General features: G+C 38.0%; 1 protein-coding gene across 4 annotated transcripts in view; it reads left to right on the top strand.

Annotated features, from left to right (window-relative positions):
* col11a1a (collagen, type XI, alpha 1a) overlaps window positions 1–20,329 on the top strand; it is a 69,277-nt gene that overhangs the window by 27,562 nt on the left and 21,386 nt on the right. For all 4 annotated transcript variants that reach the window (XM_042226612.1, XM_042226615.1, XM_042226613.1 and 1 more), the window contains 21 exons: window positions 101–154; window positions 249–293; window positions 1,017–1,070; window positions 2,490–2,534; window positions 3,043–3,096; window positions 4,854–4,898; window positions 5,243–5,296; window positions 5,413–5,457; window positions 6,783–6,836; window positions 6,962–7,069; window positions 7,142–7,195; window positions 7,998–8,051; window positions 9,036–9,080; window positions 9,257–9,310; window positions 9,457–9,501; window positions 11,699–11,752; window positions 12,351–12,404; window positions 15,481–15,534; window positions 15,974–16,081; window positions 18,195–18,284; window positions 19,375–19,428. In XM_042226612.1, coding sequence (XP_042082546.1) covers window positions 101–154; window positions 249–293; window positions 1,017–1,070; window positions 2,490–2,534; window positions 3,043–3,096; window positions 4,854–4,898; window positions 5,243–5,296; window positions 5,413–5,457; window positions 6,783–6,836; window positions 6,962–7,069; window positions 7,142–7,195; window positions 7,998–8,051; window positions 9,036–9,080; window positions 9,257–9,310; window positions 9,457–9,501; window positions 11,699–11,752; window positions 12,351–12,404; window positions 15,481–15,534; window positions 15,974–16,081; window positions 18,195–18,284; window positions 19,375–19,428 — 1,224 coding nt within the window. The remainder of the gene's footprint in view (window positions 1–100; window positions 155–248; window positions 294–1,016; window positions 1,071–2,489; window positions 2,535–3,042; window positions 3,097–4,853; window positions 4,899–5,242; window positions 5,297–5,412; window positions 5,458–6,782; window positions 6,837–6,961; window positions 7,070–7,141; window positions 7,196–7,997; window positions 8,052–9,035; window positions 9,081–9,256; window positions 9,311–9,456; window positions 9,502–11,698; window positions 11,753–12,350; window positions 12,405–15,480; window positions 15,535–15,973; window positions 16,082–18,194; window positions 18,285–19,374; window positions 19,429–20,329) is intronic.

Raw genomic sequence — 20,329 nt, 5'->3', positions numbered from 1 at the left:
AGCATCAAGCAGGGGCAGTAGTGCCCCTCTGACAATTATTCATGAATATTATGACCATAAAACAATTCTCAGTTTACTTGAACTCGTTTGTTCCACATAGGGTCCAAGAGGTTTGCTGGGACCTCGTGGTCCCCCAGGACCCCCTGGATCACCTGTACGTACTCTGACTTTTACCATGTCCCCATGTAGTATCACTGCCTGCAATTAATATGATCGGTCACGAGTCTTGTTTAATGTGTCCTCTGCAGGGTGTTGCTGGAGTTGATGGTCCTCAAGGTCCAAAAGGAAACATGGTACAAACACAGCTTCCTCATTATTATAGTCACCAACATGTGACCATATCAGCTTTTAGTGCTGCAGATCTTCAGACCCTGGGCTGAACTATACAGATGCTTTTACTCAGTGCGCATTGTTAAAGTTAACTTTTAGGTTGTAGGATGCACAGCTGTGAGATCAAAGGTTCAGTGCTCAGTTGTGAATCTGCTGTGATCATTATATCTTAAAGATGTGTTAAAAGTTACATTATGTTAAGATAAATATAAATAAATAACAACAATTTACAGAAATGTGTTATTAATAAGTTTTGCTGCTTTTGAGAATTAAATGTCCACCAAGAGTATAGCCTCTCTTTCATTTATTTCTGTCCTGGACTCCTAAGTAAACATGCTGCGGTATTTTAGGAAAGAGTGGAATTTTTTGGACTTTGCTTTTGTAACCAAAGTAAAATACATTAAGCTCAGTAAAAAGGCAGCTATATTCCAGATTGGAGTATATGAAGCAGATTGGGAAAAGTAGGCATACCAAAATATTTCAATTAGTTAATTAAACTCTTCTGTAACTTATCCCCTGAGATATCATTGTTTTTTCTTTGTGATCTGGGGAGTAAATAGTCCTGGAGACAGAGCACACCTGTTAACAGTGCCACACTGGGTGTAATTCAACTGCACTGTATTTGTGAGAGTTGCTCCGGGAATAATGTTTCTTGTCTAGTTTTGACAGTCTTCTTTTTTTTTCAGGGACCTCAAGGAGAGCCAGGCCCACCCGGGCAGCAGGGAATCCCTGGGACACAGGTGAACGCATCAATCACGAGGTGTCATCACTGCACCTGAAACAAGCAAAGACAAGTGCAGTGCAGGGATATTTTCCATGGACTTATCTTAGGAGAAGAACTATTTGTTTGGTTTGGTTTTCATTGTCTTTGTGTTGGTTTAATTCCTGCAAAGCTTCTACAACTGTTACTTCAAGCTGACACACAGCCACACATACACACACATAAATATATAAGCACATATCAGATAGTGTTATGTTGTGCTTCAGTGGAAAACATTATGAGGTCAAAGAAAAGTGTGAGGCAGAATTCATAAGGACCTAGGAAAAGAGAAGTGCAGCGGTCAGAGAATCTCAGACAGCTTAATAATGTGGCAGCGGATGTTGTTGATGTGGGTCTGATGTGGTGAAACAGTGTCTCAAAGATGGACTACACAAAATACATGCCTCATGCAGTGTTACTGTGCTGTTACATGCAGGTCTTATGAAAGAGAGAAATCAGTGAAAAATATCACTTTGTTACAAAGGACGGAATTCGGACTCATCATTAAATACAAATAATGTTCACCGGAGAGGTCACCTCTCATTGAAGGTTCAAATTTTATCAGCACGTTTTGGCATCAAATAGAAACGGCACTACTAATGAACATTTAGCTGTCACATGTCAGTGATGCTCATTGCAGTTAATGATGTTCATGTATTATGTCGCTATGAATAATGGGAGGGCATTATCTCCTTTCACTTCATAAAAGGATTGGTCTAGTCTATCTACTGCTGAAGGAGGGGATGAAAGAATCACTGGAGCACCTTTCCTTAGTCATTAGAAAATTCATCCAGTTTTTATTAAGGGTTATTATGGCTGCCACTCAGAGAGATTCTGTGTCACTTCCCTCTGTTAGGATTCTTCCTAAGCAAGTTTAACAGTTTGCTTGTAGCCTCTGTATACACTGAGCATTGGTTTAAAAAATGACACACAAGTGGGGAAAAAGGCACATGGGCCGACTGTCAGGCATAGAAGGCAAAGGAGCAAAGGTGGGAAGTAAAAATACAAGACAAATGGGAAGACGAACTTTCACAGTGCAACGGAAAGTAACCAAAAGATAAATAACTAATGCTGAAAGACATGAAGACAAAAGCATGGGAAACAAGGACAGAAACACAACCAAACCAACAAATATAAAGGGCAATGGCAGGTAGGGACTCAGAAATGCATATATGGGAGCACATAAACAAATATTTAAGGATTTGCAAGAATGCTAAGGACCAATATACCCCACTTAGAAAGAACAAGCACACTTAAACACACAGGCTTAACATTTCTTTACCAGCTAAACTATTTACAGCTCCAACAATTGCTTCAGTTTATCCAGCTTGCGCATGTGTTTGAGCATGCCTGTTGTTGCTATATCGACTCTCATCTCTATCTGTCTCTTGTTTTGCAGGGTCTTCCTGGTCCTCAAGGCCCCATTGGACCACCTGGAGAAAAAGTGTGTTTATTTCTGTCTTCATTATTTGAAAGCTTATTATTAAAGCATTACGGTTTGTACCTGGTGAATGAAATGTTTTTTGGTACAAAAAAACGTAGTCTTGTGCGAGGAATTATTAAGTTGCCGAATCACTAAACTGTATTTGATATAAGATATAAAGACCCATGATTTGATGTAACTTTTGCATTATTTGGTAAAATAAGGCAAATTTGGTATCTGCAGGTTAGCAAGATCCATGCTAAGTATGCTATGTACTGCATGCTTCTTTGTCATGTCTCTTTGTTAAGGAAGCTTAGTTGTATTTATCTAACTAGAATTTAAAATTTAAATTCAGTTTATTTATTTTTTGTTTATAATAGAATTTCTTTTTCCTTGAGTTTTCTTTCATCAAAACTAAGAATCTATGCTAAAGTCAAAAACTTGCATTTAGCTTATTTGAACCTGCACGTGATCTTCATAAGAATCCTGGACGTTTTTTTAAATCTGTCTTTTTCTTTTCCTCATGCAGGGACCTCAGGGCAGGTCGGGGTTGCCTGGATTACCTGGAGCTGATGGGCCCCCTGTGAGTGCTCTTGTGACCTAAACACATGCATACTGTATATCAATATTACACACATACATATCCCACAAACAAGATAATCTAACACCACTTTACTCAATATCAATATTAATTAATATTCACTAAAATTGTGGGTGCTATTTTTTACTTTTTATTTTGTACTAGTATTAGTAGTAGTTTAGTACTGAATCTGCCGTTTAAATATGGGGAAATTGTGCACTTTTATATAACCACCAAGTTCAAAGATAGCTGCACAGCTAATGTACTTACGAGATCATTGAGGATTAGCGAAACAATAAAGATGCAAAACAATAGACATGCAAAGTTTAGTTTGTGGACAATCCACTTTGAGAGCCTTTCCTTTATTTGTTTTGCAAAAATAAAGGAAAGTTTTAGTTCCCATAGATTAAGAATTTGAGTGCTGAGTAGATGAAATGGACATTTTTACTAAAAATTGCTCTTAAGTATGCAAACAAAAAGTGCAGTCATTAATAAAAAATCAAACCAAAACCCAAGTTAAATTAGTTACATGCTTCCCCTTAAAAGTCAGGAACCATGTCTGGAACATTGTAAAATTGTGGTGGCCATAACTCATACAGATTGAAAATTTACATGTGGAGGTGGTTTTGAGAATATTCGTCTCACACGTCTCACCTGCAAGTTATCAGAAGTTGTGAAAGCAGAAAAAATAAAAAGCTTATACCGTAAAATAAGAACCATTCATTCAAATGACCTGAAACAACAGTATTCTCTATTGAATCCTCTGCATAAACCCACCAAGTGGAAAGTAGATTGCTAAGAAAACAGACAGCGCACACACAGATGCACACATATACAGTGACTCCTTGACTTATTTGTGTTATACCTTCAGTCTGTTGGTAATGATTTTTGGAAATGGCCCGATTTTTTGTTTGTTTGTTTTTCTTGAAATATCTCATATGCATTTGAGACTATAAATGAAGTTGTTGTGCAAGCTATGTGCTTCAAAAAATGCACATGGACAATATTTTGATTTTTATTTAATCCTTTTTGTGCAACATGGCAGAACTGTACCTCAGACATCTCTCGTGGCATTTTCCATCACCAGAAATTTGATAAATAGCCTACGGGATTTGTTATTTCGACCCGTAGTTGTTCATGTCATACCTCCTTCACTGCCCTTACTTGGAGAGGTGTGTAAGTTCAACAGGCAGACAGCCTTAGCTGGCCTCAGGCGCCAGAGCCTGGTGATTTACAGCCCTCTACCTCAATGTCACACTTCAGATCGGGATGTCAGAGGCCAAAGGATCCCATATGTTTGTGGGCAGTTTATATCCAACCTGTCTGTCTGTACGATGAACCTTACTTCATCAGTGGCCATCACACAAATATCTAATTTAATATTATTACTAGAAAAACTTGTACTTGTAGTATATCTGCTAATATACTATGCTATTGTTTGCAAAAAAGCACCATAGAGCACACAAGTTTACCCTTATAATTAATGCAGCATTGTGTGAATGCACTACAATTCAGCTTTGCTCTGAAATAGTAACTCTTTTGTTGGTTTGCCATGTGTTTGAAGGACAGCACAAAAGCTAGAAATTGATCTTAATATGAATTCAGAAAGAAACGCTGGGGTTCTTTTTTGTGAAGTTGCTTCAACATCATAAACGGTTGCATCACGTAGCTCAGTGACACACATTAGGTCACAGCATTCACTAAGTTCAATAGTTTTGCAAGTTTTAACCATGTTGTGATGTCTTTGTTTTGTTTTGCAGGGTCATCCTGGTAAGGAGGGGCCACCTGGAGAGAAAGGAGCCCAAGTAGGTGTTTTGAAGTGACAGAATTTTATCTTATTTTTATTTATTTTTTTATTTTTTTCATTTGTTCATTTATTCATTCATTCACTTTTTAATTGTTATTCATATTCAGATCACATAACATTTTGTTAACTGAGCTTATGTTGTGCCAGTATTTAATATTACAGTTTAGCTTGGTTCAATAATTGACCAACACTGATTGTTTACGATGCAATTGTAATGGCGAACCATCTTAAATTGACACTAATCGGGTATCTAAATATGTAATTACAAGTTATTATTAATGCCATCTGCATTTATCTGCTAAGCGTTAGCCCCAGTAATCATAAACTCTTTCTTTGCTCCAGGGTCCATCAGGCCCACAGGGTCCCATTGGTTATCCTGGGCCTCGTGGTGTTAAGGTATGATGTTTGATGAGGCATGTATTTGATTGTCCAAATGCTTTTTATTATTCTACAGGAGTTTGTCCTGCTAGACATCATTGTCATCATTCTCATCTCTGGCTTCTGTCCTACAGGGTGCAGATGGTGTCCGTGGTCTCAAGGGATCAAAGGGAGAGAAGGTATATATGTCTTTTTAAAATATATATATTATTTTACACAATTTTTTTATATAAAATATAAACAAAAATAGCTTAATAATTATACATAATGTATTGCTAAAGTCAAAGTAAAGAACCAAATGGGAGTCAGTTCAATGGGATAACTCCCTTGGTTTCTGTTAAGGAAGTTGGCATAGTGAATTGCAGACTGTCAGTCTAAACTTCATCTTGTGATAAAACTGAAGGCATCAAAAATAATGTTTGGGAACAGCTAGTAGATAGTTGAACGTCACAGGCAGGACCTTTCCAACAGTGGCTGTTTACCAGCACTCCCAGCTTTGGTTTGAGTCCTTTGAGCTGGAGTGGACAGCTGCTGGAGCCTGAATGTAGAGGTCAGTCGATAGCCTTCTTCAGCAAAGACGGAGACTTTCTTAAAGTGACCCTCGATCCACTGTTGAATGTAAAGCTGTCATGCTCTAGAATATTTTTGAAAGCCCACTACAATCAACTCCAAGCAGTTTCTGAAGTGTTGAACTGTGCATGTATCCATGTAGAATTTAAACTAATATTTTTTATATATAGATAGGCATAACTTTTATTCAAGATCAATACAGCTGTGTCACTGTAAAAAAAAATCCATTATCTGACTGAGAGATGTTGTTCTTACTACAATGACAGGTATTCATATCATTTTTTATTGAATTATTTATAGCAAGAGATCCAAAAGCCAAAACCTCGAGGAGAAAGTGTTTGTTATGAATAAAGGATGTGCTTTTCTTGAGGTGTGTGCGTGTGGTCTTTGCGATGTGAGTTGGTGGCAACAGACGTGCTCAGTACTGCATTATGCATCAGAGAGTTGAAAACATGGACAAGTGAAAGTTTCAAAGAAAAGAGTAATAAGTTTGGATGAACTCAATCGTGTCCTTCAGTCCATTTACGAGTTTCACAAAGTCAATAAACCCGAGCATCATTCAGTGTCTTTAAAACTAGAGCAAATTATATAATGTTTTCTAATTTGGTACATCGGTATATAAAAAGTCACAAATAAAAGTGAATGGGCACTGCTGCAAATGTAGAGGATGAAAATATCAACAGCTTTACGTTTCCATGCAGGTGCTATTCCACTATCTGACCAGCAGATAGCACTGTCAATCCTGTGATTTACACGGTGAACCTAAGAAGGCTGAAGCTTTAAAAGATTTTCAAAAAATAACTTTTAAAAAAAAGTTTCAGGGAGTTTCTTAGAAAAAATAATCAATTTCAGACAGTTAAACAATGCTTTTAGCAAGAATATAGTAAATTAACCCCAAAAATGCCAGAAAATTCACTAACTTCTCTCATTTCAGGGTGAGGACGGTTTCCCGGGTTTCAAGGGGGACATGGGAATCAAAGGAGACCGGGTGAGGAGCTTGACTGAAATAAAAACACTGATGACTCAACATTTAGTTGAATCTTTACTATTTGGATGGAAAATTAAGATATATAAAAATGAAACCATGTGTTGTTATATATTTGTTGATTGTAGGGTGAAATTGGTTTGATTGGGTCCCGTGGAGAGGATGGTCCTGAGGGTCCTAAAGGCAGAGCTGGGCCCCCTGGTGAATCTGGTCCTCTTGGTCTTGCTGGAGAAAAGGTAACATAGCTCTGACTGCAGTTGTGCTAAAATTGTATTCCTGTGCTTACTTGTGGTGTTAATGTCTCTCAGGGTAAACTGGGTGTCCCAGGATTGCCAGGTTATCCTGGAAGACAAGGACCTAAGGTATGTTTGTAAAAATCAAGTTTTTTTGTTGGTGTTTTTCTTGGATAATAATAGATAACAAATATTAAATGGTGGTTTACTTTGTTGGCTGTGGTACTTCAAGTCATCGGGTTTGCCAGGTTACTCGGAAATAACGCAGCTGACAAACATCCCATATTATGTAGCACGCTGGTTATTTTTATTTTTTTTAGTTATTTTTCAAAAAAATATTTAAAAAAAATTGGCATCACTTTTTAATAAGGTGTCTCTAACAAGGCTATAATTCCCTAAATGAGTAAACAACACAGCTTTATTTTGGCAGTGCAAAATTTTAGTGTTATTGCTTTACGGAGGTAAAGTTTGCCATGGATTCAATTTTTGTTGAATGTCCCCAATGCAACATTTGAGGCTCTGCAGAATAGGTAAGCTTTTTAAAAAAAAATCCCCCTGTTCACAGTATGATTACAGAAAATGTCACTTTGTCTCGTGTTTAAAGATATTTTGTGCCATGTTGTAAAGTTTCCCTCTTCTTGTTTCAGTGTGTCAATTATTTTATATGGACTGAGAAAATGTTCTTTAACAAGAAGTATAGCGCAGTATAGATAAGGAACAGCTTTTTTAACCCCTTTATGTTTCAAACTCTAGATTCAGGCTATTTGACAGGAGCGTGGGGTTAACAGTGTAAAAGTAACTGAAGATGACATGCAACAGCAGTGCAGATAAAAACAGGATGAGCTTTAATTATTATGCATGTGCTGACCCTCACAGCTTCTCTTGTGTTTCTGTACTTTCCCTCCACGACATATCTACCTCCTGTCGACAGGGCTCAAGCGGTTTCCCTGGATTCCCCGGAGCCAATGGCGAGAAAGGAGGCAGGGTAAGAAAACACATGCATTAAGTTTTTGTGTATGAAAATCACCACGACATCACGGTCCAGCACAAAAGAAAATTGATTCCCATTACAAAGCATCTGCATGGTGACTCGGCACAAAAATAAATAAATAAATAAATGAATAACAGCAGTGAAATCAATGTCAGGGAGAGGACAAAAGGTGCGGAAACAATTGTGCTTTCATTGAGCCCATGGCCTCATTTCTTGGCTTGAAAAAGAGTTGCACTCACGCAGTTTTGGAGAGTTGCTGAGATGCTGTTTGAGTTTTCATATTTGCACGTTCACCACTGACGTGTGCAGTAAGCCAGATATCCCCAGCTCAACACCATTCGTTTTATTAAAGGTGGAGGTAGTGGGAGAGAGTATTAGTTTGAAATCCACTTTAATATAAAGATTATTAAAAGTATAAAGAGTTATTAAATAAATTGGCTTAAAAATCTTTCATTAAGTGGATACTTTAAACTGTATTATTTGACCAAAGCCAGGTCCATCTAACAGCTTTATTTGGCACACAGAGGATATTTTGTGAAATAAAGCAATCCAGCCAAAGTCAAAATTTCTCTTCTGATGTGAGAAGCCAAATAGTTACTTAAAAATTCTTTGCTTTCAACGAACATAACTCCTGTACTCTTTATTTATATTTCCATATGAGCCGTTTACATTTATTAATGGGATCACAGTTTAAATTCAAGGTTTTCTTAGTAGGCCCATACAGGTAAATGACATTGCACTGTGTCCTGTAATTACAAATTATTGTTTATTTATCAGTTAAAAGGAAATAATGAGTCACTACAGTGTGTTCCCTGCTTCAACAGGGAACACACTGTTCTCTGGTTGTTGCTCAATGTAGAAGAGATGCTTTGTGTGGAACACATGTTAATGGGGTTTCATATGTTAAGTGGATTAATGCTGGATGAGGACATATGAATCTGTGCTTAAGCCTTTTTTAATTTTTTTGTTACCTAACAGGGCACTGCTGGCAAATCTGGTCCGCGAGGACAAAGAGGTCCGACGGTAGGTCCTGTTCACGCCATATTTTTTGTGATTAATGGGCTATTAGTGTAAACATTGTTGAATCGTTTAAATTATTCTTCCAGTCAAATTATGTGCATATATTATAGCTGTTGAACTAGACTGTTGTTGCCATAAAGTCGTGTGCTTAACATGACTTTGTCTCTCTCTCTCTTTAGGGTCCCAGGGGCGCTCGAGGAGCCAGAGGTCCAACAGGAAAACCTGGACCCAAGGTCCTGATGCTATAGCCGTTACAACAAAACACTACTCACAAAGAGTCAAGACTTTTCAATTAAATTGCTACTTTGTCACATAATTAAATAGAGCTGCTTTTTTTTTAAAATTTGAGCTGATGATGATTTGTTTTTGTGTGCTGAAGGGCACAGCAGGCAACGACGGTCCTCCTGGCCCACCTGGTGAGAGAGTAAGTCCAACACACTGAGCCTGCAGTAGCTGTTATGCATTTTAAAAGCACACAAGGTTTAGATCCATACCAGTTTGTTTTTGTTGTCCTTGCATTAGAAATATACTTGTAATTGTTGGTATTAGGTCTATCTCATCAAACTGGATTCTAAGCATTAAAGATAAATAGTAAGAAAAGATGCTAACCTATATGCTTTTTTTCTTCCCAGTAGATCTCTAGCATCTACTAAAATGATGGCTGTGCCTTACTTTTACTTTTCTAGTTCAACAGGAGGATAAATAATAATTAAGAAATTAGTTAATCAATCGATAAATCGTTTGTTTCATTTTTAATGAGGGGTAATTCAGGCATCATATAATATTATAATAAGACTTCTGTTCTATACGTTGTTGTCAGCTGGGATTTTGCCTTAATGCTATATCACTGTTCCTACAGACAGCAGCATTTTTGTTTTGTGTTTTTTCACCCTATCACTTGGCTCCCTGCATTGCAATAAAGTAAATTGCTCCTTTGCAGCATTTCAAACTGACACTCCGAAAGGAAAGGAGGAAAGAAAGGAAAGAAAGCGCTTCAAAACTAGATGTTTAGTGCTGGGTGGCTTACTCAGCAAAACAAAGGAAAAGTAAACAGTGTGCAGTTGCTGCACAAAAAGAGATTCCCAGCAGTGACACCTTATTTAATAACTTTCATTAGATTTTGTTAGGTTTCTAGTGCCGTTTTAGTGGAATTTGATTTTGTTGTGTATCAAAGAAATGAGAAACATTGGCTTGATTTAGTGAAGGCCTGAAAGAAGGAAGGCTGTTAAGCACCTGCAGCAAATGCTCTGTTTCCATTAGCATTTACCTACCAGCACTATTTGTACTGACACAGTGTGATGAATTTTAGTTGATTGGGAAAACTGAGCCTCTTTCCTGAAAGTTGAAAGTTGGTAACAACAGAAATGAAATAATGGCACATGTTGCTCCTACTTGTCCTCGGCTAGGTACAGGGATTTCATCATTAATCAGTCATAAAATCGTTTTTTCAGTCTCAAAGGTAAATGTTTATCATAGATATGCTTTCACAGACTTAAAGTTTTCTTTTTTTACTGATCTAATACAGTAATGGCACAGTGATTGAAGCAGATATTAATGGACTGCTGTCAACAGTTCTTTGATATTTAAGCTATCTGAGATATAGTGTCATGAACTCTGTAACAGTATGAACATCCTCTTTTGTTAAACTCCTATGAACATGGACAAGTGAGGTGAAATAAATTTGAATAAGGATGATTAAAAGATAAGCTTAAATGATGGAGTCAGCTTTGAAGCTTTTATTAGACTGCAGAAAATTAAACTTGTATTAGATGTTTCATCGATTTATGTTTAATCTCCTTAAATAAAACACTTGTTACCTCAATAATGTAAAGTAACTGAAATCCTTCTTTAGCATATTTGACTCTACAGACTCGGATACACAACCCCACAATATGAATGTCTCTATTTGTAACATTGTGGGCGGCCAAGACACTTTTTCCCCCTTAATTAATTAAGATACTATTTGTATAACAGTTTTTAGTCATTACCCTGATTTTTTTAACATGCAGTTTAGCTTTTAGCTGGTTTCAACCCCTCATTAATTATATAAGCTGACGTCCCCCTGGTCTTTTCTACAACAATGAAAAGTGATATATTAGGATACAACAAAGTTTATTTGGAGTTAATGTTCATGTTGATGAACTTGGAGAATTCAAAAGGTATTTTTGGCTTATTATTATGGCCATGATTATAATCCTCCCTGTGATGTTGTCTACTTGATTTAGTCAGATCAGATAGGGACTTTTTTTGAAGTTATCTTTATAACAATATAATATTGGATTTCAAAAAAATATCCATGCTACTGAAATTTTAAGGTTAGCTGGACAAATAAATCATTGCAAAGAAAAACTCCAGATACACTTTTACTCTCACTACTTTTCTGTGTGGTTAGAAAGTGAGGCGAGTCTTACCAGTAGTCACATCATATCATTTATGACCTGAGGCACAGTTACTCACCTCAGGGTGAGGCTAGTTTTTCAATTCGAAAAGCTCCACTTCTCCAACCTTGTTTCGAAATTAGCCATAAGCAATCCCAGAGCCTGACACTTTTTCACTTTTAGGTTTTGTTTTGCCTTTTTGCATAATGTCATAACCTTAATTTGACTGTGTGTTGATTGCAGGGACCTCAAGGACCACAGGGACCAGTAGGTTTCCCTGGACCAAAAGGCCCCCCTGTAAGTATTTCTCCGTCCTTGGAACAGAAGAAAGCCACTTGGCCTCTCAGACTAAAAAAGCATCTACACTGAGGCTTTGTGGTTTTGCAAAGCTCTGTGTCTAATCTCTTACTTTATTTACCCTTCCTCGGTGTTGCAATAGCAAAATAGCCTGTTTGCAAACATTAGAAGTCACAATTGATTCAATTTGAAGAATTCATAGGGTGCAGTAATACATAGCAATATCCCTAATTCTGTTCAGAGGTCATTACTCTAACTGTTATTGAAGCAGAGCTCATTTTCTCACTACCCAGTCAAGGCAGGAGACAAGTGGTAATTTCCACCTATTGATTCCGGTTACATTCATAGCTGGCTCTCGCGTCTCAGCCCGTAACGATGTTTATTTCACACAAAAATAAACAAAAAAACTCTAGCCCTGAGCCTATTTTCATACCATTCAACTACTTCGAGATATTCAAGGGTTTTTCCTTTCTCAATATTATGTTTACACTGCCCACAAACCATTTGCACAAAATTGTAGTAATAAAACTTGTTGCTTAGAAAAAAAACTTTGAATGAAAAAAACTGGTGAATGTATGTCTTGTTTTCTACCTGACAGGGACCACCTGGCAAGGATGGGCTGCCCGGACACCCTGGCCAGCGCGGAGAAACAGTGAGTAATTGCAATATCTTGTATGAACGTTACAGACCTCACGTTGAACTTAAACCCAGCATGATCTAAGAATTATACATATTGGCTTTTTTTTTTTAGCTTTCTACATTTAAACTACTTCAAAACAAGACTTATTATTATATTATTATACATAAGCATATGTATAGTGCTTTCATATGCAGTAGATAACGATGAAATCGTTGGCACAACATCTCAGTGGGATGCCAGAGGTGCAGACCCATTTCGTAAAGCAAACTCTAAAAGAGAAAGCCCTTGTGAATACTGCCTGAGTCTGCTGCTCAGCTGGTCTTTATTCACACAGACAGAATACACACAGACATCGTCGAGGTAAATCCACAGGGCTCAGACTGTGGGCTGTGTAGCCATCCACTTCTGATGGAGTTTCTATCTTATTGTTACTTTGGCATATTTGCAAATATCCAATGAATAGATGCTAAGCCTTGACTGTTTAGTTCCACTAAGGTTTACTTGTGTATCACTGCCTACTGTCTAACAATAACACCTTACAGATAACTAAGCCAGCATAATATTTGTTGCAGCAGGATAAAATAGTTTGTTGCTTTTTTATTTGTATTGTTTGTTTATTGTTCCAAAATGTGCATGAGCTAAATGAAAAATGGCTGAATTGGCACATAGATAACCCCTTAGCAGTCCAATTAGTCCCCTAAACCATCCAATGTCCCGTGGGCGGTACGTCCGACTGCTAAGGGGATAACAACAATAAAAAAGCAAAGCGGAGTAAGATTCGATCAAATGAAGTTAGAATCCCCCGCTTTTTGATTCCTCTGCGCTTGGTATGCATCAGTGCACCATGGTTTGACGAGGCTCGGAGGACAATGATTCTACTAAAAGCTTGACTTTGCCTTTATCAAAGCTTCCTTTTCCATCTGCCTCTTTCCCTTAGATAATATAATACAACACACACAAGTGCTTCCCTGCCTTTTCTGTAATTCAGGCCCCAATAGTAGTCTTCATTAAGGTGTTTATGTGCTGATGAGTGGGCTCCAAACAGCAATAAAGATGCTCATAGATGCACATCATCAGAAATGCAAGTTACATTTAAGTAAGTGCAAATAAAGATTTGAGCCGGTGTCTCTAAGCCACGGCCGATGCTGTAGCAGCCTGGCTTGAGGGCTTCCTTTAAAAAATACATCATCATAAATCACAGCACATAGTGATCAATAGGCCTGGAGTCATAAGTCTTTCAGTATTGACTTTGTAAGAAGTTTGCATTTGAAACTTTGTTTAGTTATAGGATAATAAGTTGCAAATCAAATGTGCTGCGATTGTAATACCTCAGTGTGTACAGGTTCTAGAAAAGGCCAGAGAATGAGGGATCCAATAGAAAAAGCTGATTTCATCTAACGCTCCTCTTGTGCTGATCCTGGGGTTGTACTTGTTTGCTTCTCAGTAACTCTCAGGAAGCTTAATTAAGCTGTACACTGTTCACTGTCTACAAGTGTGTAGCCTTATTACAGCTGTGATACAGGTAGAAGATACCATTCTTTATCTGCTTGTATCAGTACACTTAATAGTGTGTTTTAAGAAAACTGTTTAATTAGTATTTCAGGAATATACTGGAGTGCACTTGGACTCTGGTCAATGTGGATTGGATTGTTCCTCTCCTTGAAGACAGAAGTTCATCGGATTTGTACTGCACTGTCGGATTCAATGCTCGGGAATTTTGAACTTGGATCTTTTTTGGCACGTCCTGTTTTGCTGTTTAATGTGCTTAAACGTATCCACAGGGAGTACTTCAATGCAAATCAGCCATATGCTGTGAATGTAAACTTAAAAGTTAACTACAACTAACTGGTCTGTATTCTCCCAGAGAACATATAACTTAATGGTGACTTGTACACTTAACGCTGTATGCAGTAGTAGTAGAGCAGCTATACTATTATACTGCTGGCTTTGAAGTTGGCTAGTTACACATTGATACACAACATGACATGAGTTTTATGTCACCTCAATGACATAAAGTCAGTATTTTATTAAAGATTTCAAATTAAATTCACGAAAAACCCCAACAATCAGATGAGTTGGTGCTTGCTCAAGGGACCATAGGAGGTCCCTTTTAACAGAAAGAAACCTTTATCGGAATCAGGCTCAGGGAGGGGCAGCTATCTGCTCTGACCAGTAGGGGTGAGGGGAGGAAGACAGGACAATAGATACACTGTGGAAGAGAGCCAGAGATTAATAATAACTAATGATTAAATGCAGCGTATATAACTAAGGGATGTTTAAGGGTAACTATATGCAAAATCGAAAAGGGAAAGTTTGAAGCCTAATCTTAAAAGTACAGGGTGTGGCTGTCTCCTAAGTCCAGACTAGGAGCTGGTTTCACAGAAGAGGGGCATGAAAGTTGAAGGCTTTTATATACACTATGAACCACGAGTTAGCCTGCAGTCTAAGAGTGACGTGTTCTGTTAGCGACCAAAGCCCAGTGTAAGAAGAAGGACAGGACTTAGAAGCCAAAATGTTCATAATTTTGCACATTTTTATTCCTCATGTAGAAATCCATCACTCTCATAGCAAACAAATGAAAATGTCATGTCAAATCTGTTGTCTGTTGTTGTGTTATTTTCAAATCTTAATTACAGCATCCAAGTACAGGTATCCCACTTTATTGTCTGACTGTCTTTATTGCCTGGTTTGGTTTAAAGAAGAGGCATATGTTGTGTGACCCTTCCTTTTCATGTCTACTTTGGACTGCAAGCAAAAAAAGCTGTAAAGCTTATTGCATAGACTTAATGTCCACATAGACATTAAGATATACAACATATTAAACAACTGTACATATAACTCTAGTTATTTACTACCCTGCACTGTATTGCAAAACAATATATCCTTGAGTGTAGATAGAAGCTGAAAAACTCTTGTTCCAGAATCAAGGACACGTCAGACCCAAACATATAGTAAATCCCTGCTCATCATCATAAATAATATCACAGTAATTGCTGTACATGGGCTTGAATAGATACGATTTATGTCTCCAATGCTGCTGTAACTTGTATAAATAAGGTTTCATACTCTCTCTCTTTTCTTTTTTCAGGGTTTCCAAGGAAAGACCGGTCCTCCAGGACCAGGAGGTGTTGTTGGGCCCCAGGTAAGAGGAGATATACAGAAGAGGCAAATACATATATTACTAAACAAACAGCAAAGCAGAAGGTGATATAAAGTAAGTGCTGTATTCGCAGTGCTGTGGATCAAATTCTTCTATATTACAATTTTATTCCAACAAGAAGTACTGTGGGCAATTAAAAGAAAACACATAATTGCTCATATACAGTAGATAGGTCATCATTTACTCAGTTGGATCTTGGACACCTACTGGCTTTGAGCTCTACTGTACTGGCGTAAATTATAAGTGAAAACTGATAAGCTTTATTTATATGGCACATTTTAAAGAAGGTTACGAAAATAGAAAAGTTAAAAAACAGCTGTGAAATTCAACCTTTCATTACTTATTTTCTAAATGTAACTTACTGATTTGTGGTCATTTTCATACGTTGACCTGTAAATCCAAATGCGTGATAACATCTTAGGGACCCACAGGAGAAACTGGTCCCGTCGGTGAGAGAGGCCACCCTGGACCTCCTGGCCCACCTGGAGAGCAGGGTCTTCCAGGTGCTGCTGGCAAAGAGGGAGCCAAGGTATGCATATTGGATTCCCTTTAATTTTACTTTTCCAATTTATTTTTTAGATATAGTATAGTAGCAAACTATGCTTTTCTATCAGCTAACACTTTTACACACTAACCTTCTGAAAACACTCAAAAACAAACAAGAAAAGCGGCCTTGGCTTTTCTTGTAAACTGAAGAAGAGGATGCTCATGACATTGATAGGAAGTTCAAGAGGGTATACACGGGCTGCAAATTAAACCTACACATTGTTCTACATGATTTGATTTTGCAGACTGAGCCAGCTGTCCTCATAAACACTTATACTTTTGGGGGGCATACAATGCTTGATAGATTACATATTCCTTTGATAACACTGTGAGAGTGTGGCATGTGTTTCGCAGCAATCACCCGACTATCACCATTGCTCTCTATGCTAGACAGTGCAAAATTGAAGGAAGTGACTGCTGAAGATACAGAGGATGAGATTTGAGCAGTGTCTGGCTACGTTCTCTCACTGGGCCTCCCTGCTCAAGAAGTGAGTTCCCATTAGGAGCAGACAGCAGGCATTTTGTAGAAGTATGGGCTGCTCCTAACCAACCCCCTGATTCCTAGGGCCACTCAGCATACCCTGCTCCTCAACCCCCACAACCCTCAAATCCTCATGTGTTCTTCTTTCATTTTCTTCCTGTCTTCCCCAAGCAGACAGTTTAATCAAGTCTGTCGGCTAACTCCAAACCCTGTGCCAGTCAGGTCTACTCCGTTCAGACCTGCGCATCAGTATGCCAGGGACACTTTGAAGAGACCTTGGCAGCAGAGCCCAAATCCTCTTATACCTCTCAAGCCTACTCTTCTCTGCCTCCCTGTTTGCAGATAAAGTCAGCCTGCCAGCACTAAAGAAGCGAAAACGAAGCCAGAAGTTAGTTTTTCTGAAGTCAAATGTCCTTGTTTTAGAATTGCACCATATAAAAGAAAAAGAAAAACAAACAAACCAGAATAAAAATCTGTACTCAGTGAGGATGCAGTACAAAGTTTTTTTCTTGTAGGCAGAACACAAAAGAACTTCTGAAGGAGATGTCTTATGTTAGGGAAGGGTTGAGTTTGTGCAACCCTTCCCTAACATAAGACAGAAGGATAAGGATATGAACTTTGTGTTTTTTTCTCTGTTTTTTGGGTTTTTGTTTTGCTTCATTGCAGCAAGAAACTGGCTGCTGGAGTGGAGTACTCTTGATTTTTGATTTTCTTTTTAAAATCTGATTGAAGTCTTTATGTTTCATATTGTGCCTGATGATGCAAAAGCAATACTGCATTGGTATTAAGAGTTATTTATTGACTGTGTAATGACAGTACTAATGAATCCACAGGAAACATGTGTCTGTAAAACTAATTGCATCTAATAGCTCATGATGGCTGTCAGTTTTGAAACAGGTTCACTCCTGTCCCTGCCGGGGAGTTCAGAGGCATTAGTACATATATTTGCTCATTTTCCCAGTACTATGTATCTCTCCCTCTCTCTCTCTCTGCCTCCTGCTACTCAGCAGCCAGCACTGCAGTATAGTCCTTTTTTAAATACATAAATGGCTGCAATGCATATTCCACCAGTGGGATGAGAATCATTAAGTAACTTGGTCATTTTATAAGTTTCTCAATTTCAAGGTTTTCTTTGTAGTGCAACTAAAAATCCTTTGGTTTTCTTTTCACATGTGTTGCATCTCCAAACCCATACTAACATCATCAGTTCCTATGCAGTAAAGTTACGTTAGCAGTTGTTATGTAGATGATGTCGTTTTGTGTAAAAATCTCTCTATATATATCAAACATACCAAAACAGTAGTTGTAAGTCTTTTTTATTACAAGGACATACTCCTGCAGTAAAGAATGAAGACCTTTTCAGACTGAGACTATACGAAGAGTGAAGCTATTAAATACTTTTCTATGGAAAGTGAGCTTTTGTTATTCAGCAACAGTGCCTGAATTAATCTTTGTGAATGGTGACAGATGATTCATCTTTTATAACAGTCTTAGTGTAAAGAATTAGTATGGTACAGGAAAGTTTCAAATGACACATTTGTAGTTATACTCAAAAATTAATGCAACATTTTGAATTATAGTAAGTCCAATTAAACACATGTTATTGCCTGTGTAGGGTGATCCTGGGCCACAGGGATCCCCTGGTAAAGACGGTCCCCCTGGTCTTCGTGGCTTCCCTGGAGAGAGAGGTTTACCCGGTGCCCCGGTAAGTGCTCCATTTCACCTGCATCTATTCATCATCATCAGTTTTCCTTTACACGTGTTTGCTAGTAGAAAGTGACAGAACATAGCTACATAATAAATGAACCAGCATCTATCTAGAGCAAGTCACTTCATTACCGACTCCGGCCCCGGAATTCACACCAAGTGATCAATCCGATGCAGAGGAAATCCAAAGCGACATTTTACAAATGAACAGGCGTGCCTCGGCATTGCTCTGCTGCCACCGACGGCGCTGTTTTAACAGCCGCAATGGATCTTGGGCCTGTATTACAGAATTGGGAATTGTTGATTAGGGATTCATTTGTAAAAGTTTAACCCAAACATTTTTTTTCTTGTGGGGAGGGCAAAGTTATGTGCTGTTTCTATATGCATTATTTACCTAATAAATTATTAAGTGAGAAATGTTGGCAATTAGACTGGGTTATCTGGGAATGGATATACTGCAGGGAGAGGAAGTGTTGTGCTTCCTCCATCCTCAAGGTCAGTCAGGCTCTGCAGGACAGCAGCACCACTGATTGTTTTCTGCCATTGTAATTTACTCCAGCAAACAGCCAGAGCCAGCAAAAACTCATTACCCATACTGCTATGTGTTCTTTTGTGGCCCACTGGGGAGCTGCACATGCACATGATGGGAACTGACAAATATATAAAACAGCACACATGCGTCTAGCCTATTATGCACACCCCTGCATGAGCAAAACTGAATTTACAAGCTTGCATATGCAGAACAAGATGGAGCAAATTGTATGCACCCATACAATCGCTTACAACTTTAGGCAGCCATCTATCTGCAAAAGAATCCCACTACACTTTCCCTGCAGTATTCACAACAACGCAATTATAGATGAAATGTGTTTTTTGAAGTGTTGTATATTGTGACTGAGATATGTATTACAGATATTAGATTTACAATACACTAGCAATCTATAGCTTTGGCCTTTGATTTGTGTTTACTAGGATGAAAATCTCAGCGCTCAGCTGTAGTGGACATTGGCTTGGTTAAATGCAATTAAAACACAAAGTTCAACAGCTGTGTGAAGGTATTTATGTCTCTTGTTCCATCTTCACCTCAGGGCCCTGCTGGTCTGAAGGGAGGAGAGGGTCCCCAGGGTCCACCTGGTCCTGTTGTAAGTACAGTACTGAGAGCTATGTAAAGATAACTGTTTTTATGCTCTCTGGATTGTGTTGGTTTGCATGCCATTTATATTATCATCTTAGATTCTTCTAGATAGTTATTCTAGATAGTTCCACACTATACATTTGAAGTATTATTAAGACTTGAATATTCAAATACTACTTTAATTCAGATATTTGTTTGTTGTGTCATCATGACACTTGCGCAACACAGTACTGGCTAAATAGAATATAAACCAGATTTAAGTTTTTATTATTTATTTACATATTTAGGGTTATTGTTATGTTGAACGTTGTGGTGTTTTAAGTTTGATTAGTGTAGAACAGCCTCAGTAAGCCAAAACTACCAGTCGTTTGTATGAATTTATCATTTAAAAAAAGAAGATGCATCCCTGTCTCTACATAAAGCATTTGTTCAATAAAAACAGAGTCTAAATGATCTGTTTGGCTTTTATACTCAGAGTTTTTATGTTGTGTTTCTGTAACCAAAATTAGTGTGCATGCAGGTTGGTTCACTGCATCGATAATATAAAACAAAAAGTGCTGAGTGTCATTCATAATCATGTTTTATGGATTGAGCTGAACACTGAGTAGTATAATATATATGCAACAGAAGTCTGCTTCATTTTGTAATGCAGCTGCAGGTGAGAGTTGCTCAGGGCTTGGAGAACCACTAAGACATCGGCTCCCTGACAGGAGATAATGCTGACTACTTTCAATGAGCTTTGCTCTCTTTTAGAACTTGAAAGCCACCTGATACTGCATGTTTCTGCTAATGTTTTCACACTTTCCGTTTTAAAAAGAGGGTTTTGTGTGTAGCTGTGTATCTATTGATATATTATTAACAGAAAGACACAGTGGGGTCTTTGTTTGCCAGTTTCCTAATGTCCTCGG

The sequence above is a fragment of the Haplochromis burtoni genome, unplaced genomic scaffold (genome assembly GCF_018398535.1).
Source record: "Haplochromis burtoni strain Fernald_Lab_line unplaced genomic scaffold, NCSU_Asbu1 Contig_220, whole genome shotgun sequence".
NCBI classification, from domain to species: domain Eukaryota; kingdom Metazoa; phylum Chordata; class Actinopteri; order Cichliformes; family Cichlidae; genus Haplochromis; species Haplochromis burtoni.
Note: the sequence above shows the minus strand (reverse complement) of the source record. Positions and strands in the feature narration are given on the sequence as shown.